General features: G+C 36.2%; 1 protein-coding gene across 2 annotated transcripts; it reads right to left on the bottom strand.

Annotated features, from left to right (window-relative positions):
- Positions 1–1,179: 1,179 nt before the first annotated feature.
- LOC130715394 (transcription factor IBH1-like 1) lies at positions 1,180–2,800 on the bottom strand. Of its 2 annotated transcripts, XR_009011638.1 has the most exons (3): positions 2,624–2,800; positions 1,441–2,061; positions 1,180–1,286 (listed from the first exon to the last, which is right to left on the bottom strand). XR_009011638.1 is itself a non-coding variant. In XM_057565494.1 (2 exons), exons 1-2 carry the CDS (start codon positions 2,734–2,736, stop codon positions 1,509–1,511), a joined length of 666 nt encoding a protein of 221 aa, XP_057421477.1. In that variant the 5' UTR covers positions 2,737–2,799; the 3' UTR covers positions 1,180–1,508. The 2 variants fall into 2 exon arrangements, 1 of the variants encoding a protein (XP_057421477.1); XM_057565494.1 differs by having other exon boundaries at positions 1,180–2,061; positions 2,624–2,799.
- Positions 2,801–3,015: the final 215 nt, after the last annotated feature.

The following is a 3,015-nucleotide window of genomic DNA, read 5'->3' as shown; positions in this document are numbered from 1 at the left end:
GTTGATGATGATGTGATAGAGAAAGAAACAGGTTAATTTTCCAAGGTGAAATAGCAGAATTCTCTTTGTCCTTGGATTCGATACAACACAAATCTTGGTTGTGGCTTAAAGGAAGAGTTAAAGATTTTTGCTTCTCTCCATACGAGTGGGCTTCTAATCCGCTAATCTGTTTGGAAAGCCTTTGATAGCTTGAACAGCGGTTTGAGGAACACCTACTATATTCCTATTTCCTACTTTTGTGGTGAACTGTTGAGCTCGTTTGTGTTTAAACTAGTGGTTTATTTTATGTGCAGGCTCACTTATAACTGCTGTTAGTTCTTAGTAGCTTTTATCTAGAGATTGGATATCCCTGAAATCTCTGCTGGGTATTGTTTTTTTCTTTCTTTTTTTGTTTCTTGTACATGGGTTGGGGCACCCCTAGTGCCTCCATCTATTATACTATTATAATTTGCTGATAAAAAAAAAAAGAGAAAGAAGAGATGGATAAATAGAACAATGAAGTGAAATTGATATGAAAATAAAATAAAGGTGTGAATGAATCAAAACTCAATTTTAATTGCCAATTTTGGTTTCAACTGTGCATTCATGATTAATACTGTAAATGCTTTTGAACTAGTTTTCATTGGTTACCAATCAACTATTGTTATGGCAATTTGTAGCTAATTAGTGGGTGTCATGACAGCAAACTAATGTGTTACAGACTTCTATTTGCACTTCAAAAGGGAGTGTGGAGGGCTTCTCCGAACTGTTTGACTCATTTATCTAAATGCATGTTAAATGTATATAAGAAATGGGTGCATGTCAACACGATATTTTTTTCTCTCACAAATAAACCTCTCGATATAATGCAAAATCTGCATCATGTTTCTTCACCAAAATTAAATCAACTATAAAAAAACATCCCAGCCTGGATAATCAATACTCCATTACCTCTATATATCATATGGTACTATTGACGCGAAAACACAATCCGCATTTGTAGTAATTAGCTACCTTATTTGATTTGATGCATTATTATTGTAAAGCATCAATTTGGTTGACAATATGTATTATCAATTTCCTCACTTTTATTTGAAAGAAAGTAGGAGGGAAATCAAAGATATAAAGCATAAATACATACACTAACGATCATACATATGTGTGTGAATCGAATTATACTAATATAACATCCGCGAATCATGATGGAAATTATAAAAACTTCACTTACGTATATGATATTTTCCACTGTACATTGCCTTGATGTATATGTATAGGAACGCCTCGATCTTTTTCTCCATCACTTCTAGCTTCCAAAGAGAAAGTGTGAAGAGATGGAAATTTATAAAAAAAACAAAACAAATTAATACATATAAATAAAACATATAGTATAAAAAGCTAAACACTACACATGATTTTTTTTCTTCTGATAATTATCCATCCCTGACAGTAATGACTAATCACCTCGCACGGGTGCTTGTATTAAGCGGTGAACAGCGATGCAGAGACAATCCATGGAAGAGATATCATATTTACGGAGGATTTTTTATGAGCTCGGAGGCAGAGACAAGACACCTCATGACTTCAACTTGAGCTCGAAGGGATTGTATATAATCTAGGGTTTCTTCAACCAAAGACACATCATCCATGAATTCTCCACCTGGTAACAGACTCTTGAGCCTTCGTGTTCTCTTCTGGACAAGTCGCTTCGCAATGAAACTCGCTGTCACCTTTTCCTTTCCTCTGTGAGCCGTACGGTTTCTTCTTATCAAGATCTTCCTGCTTCTCATCCTATGTCTCCTACAAGGTGGTGAAGAAATATTATTCTGTGGCGAGCATGTAAGGCGGTGTTCCGGGAGGCCCTTGTCGCCGCCGCCGCCGCTGTCCCTGGAAGCGTTGGCAATAAGGGCTCGGCTCCAGTGGGTGGTTTTGTCTCTGGTGGAAGCCATGGCTAAATCTGCAGACAGCTTTATCACCTTCTTTCTCTCCAACAAGTTCATGTCCTTCTTCTTTGAGCTATATTTTCTGAGACCCCTAATCCACCTTCGGAGAAACTCTTGCTTAAGAGAACTCATATTACGCATCCTGTTCCAAAAAATTATGGGAATGAGTTCCTCTTTGGTATATTATAGTATGCTAGTATCTGGGTATTTTTATTCACAACTCAATGCATGTTTTGATGCACAACGAGATCAAAATCATGATCGACAGTTCCAAATGTTAAAGAAAATTGTTTTTATCTTGCACAATTTTAATTTCATTGCAATTTGTAATTGTGTATCAAAACAGACACTCAAAACTTTTTCAAAAAAAAAAACTATAAGAAAGTACTTAAACAAATTATAAATCAACTATAAATCAATTTTCAAAACAAACTATAAGAAAGAAACAAATTATAAGAGGTTGATATGTTTTTTAAGCCAAATTGAATTAATAATAGCACAAAGGTAGTAACCCAACAAGAGAGAGTACAAAAACTTAGGCACAAACAAATGCCATATAACTGTTGAGCAAAAGGAGCAAAAAAGTGAAAACCATGCCCGGCCTGTTAAACAAACTATAAGAGGTTGATATGTACATGACATGCTGGCTAGGGTTTTCTAGCTGGTGGAAACATTTAAGCAACTATAAAAAAATGAAGGCATACCTTGCTGAAATTCTTGTAGAGAGACTGAGTAGAAGATGGTGAAACAAAAAAATTGAGCAAGTTTTGGTGAGTGATGGAGTGTTTATAGATCCAAGCAAAGTAGTATATAGCATGATCAGGATGAGAGAGAGAGAGAGAGGGAGGGAGAGAGAGAGAGAGAGGGTGAATGAGAAGATGGAGAATGTGCTTGGAAGGAATTTATGTGCTAGAAAGATGAGGTGGTGGGCCATGGAGAGAGAGACACAGCACATGCTGGCACATGGAGAGGCTGGCCCACTACCCAAACCAAAGGGAATAATTAAAGAAGAAAAATGCAATTAGATTAGTGGTAAAGAAGAATAAAGGTAACCTTAATGCAAGGCAAACCTAACATCAGTATCTTTGTTTTGAAT

The sequence above is a fragment of the Lotus japonicus genome, chromosome 4 (assembly GCF_012489685.1).
Source record: "Lotus japonicus ecotype B-129 chromosome 4, LjGifu_v1.2".
Lineage (NCBI taxonomy): Eukaryota > Viridiplantae > Streptophyta > Magnoliopsida > Fabales > Fabaceae > Lotus > Lotus japonicus.
Note: the sequence above shows the minus strand (reverse complement) of the source record. Positions and strands in the feature narration are given on the sequence as shown.

Bases quoted from the DNA above. Each gene is read 5' to 3' on its own strand.
- LOC130715394 (XM_057565494.1), bottom strand. From the start codon at position 2,736: ATGCTATATACTACTTTGCTTGGATCTATAAACACTCCATCACTCACC. The intron at 2,062-2,623 runs GTATGCCTTCAT...TTTTTGGAACAG, and splicing joins TCTACAAGAATTTCAGCAAG to GATGCGTAATATGAGTTCTC.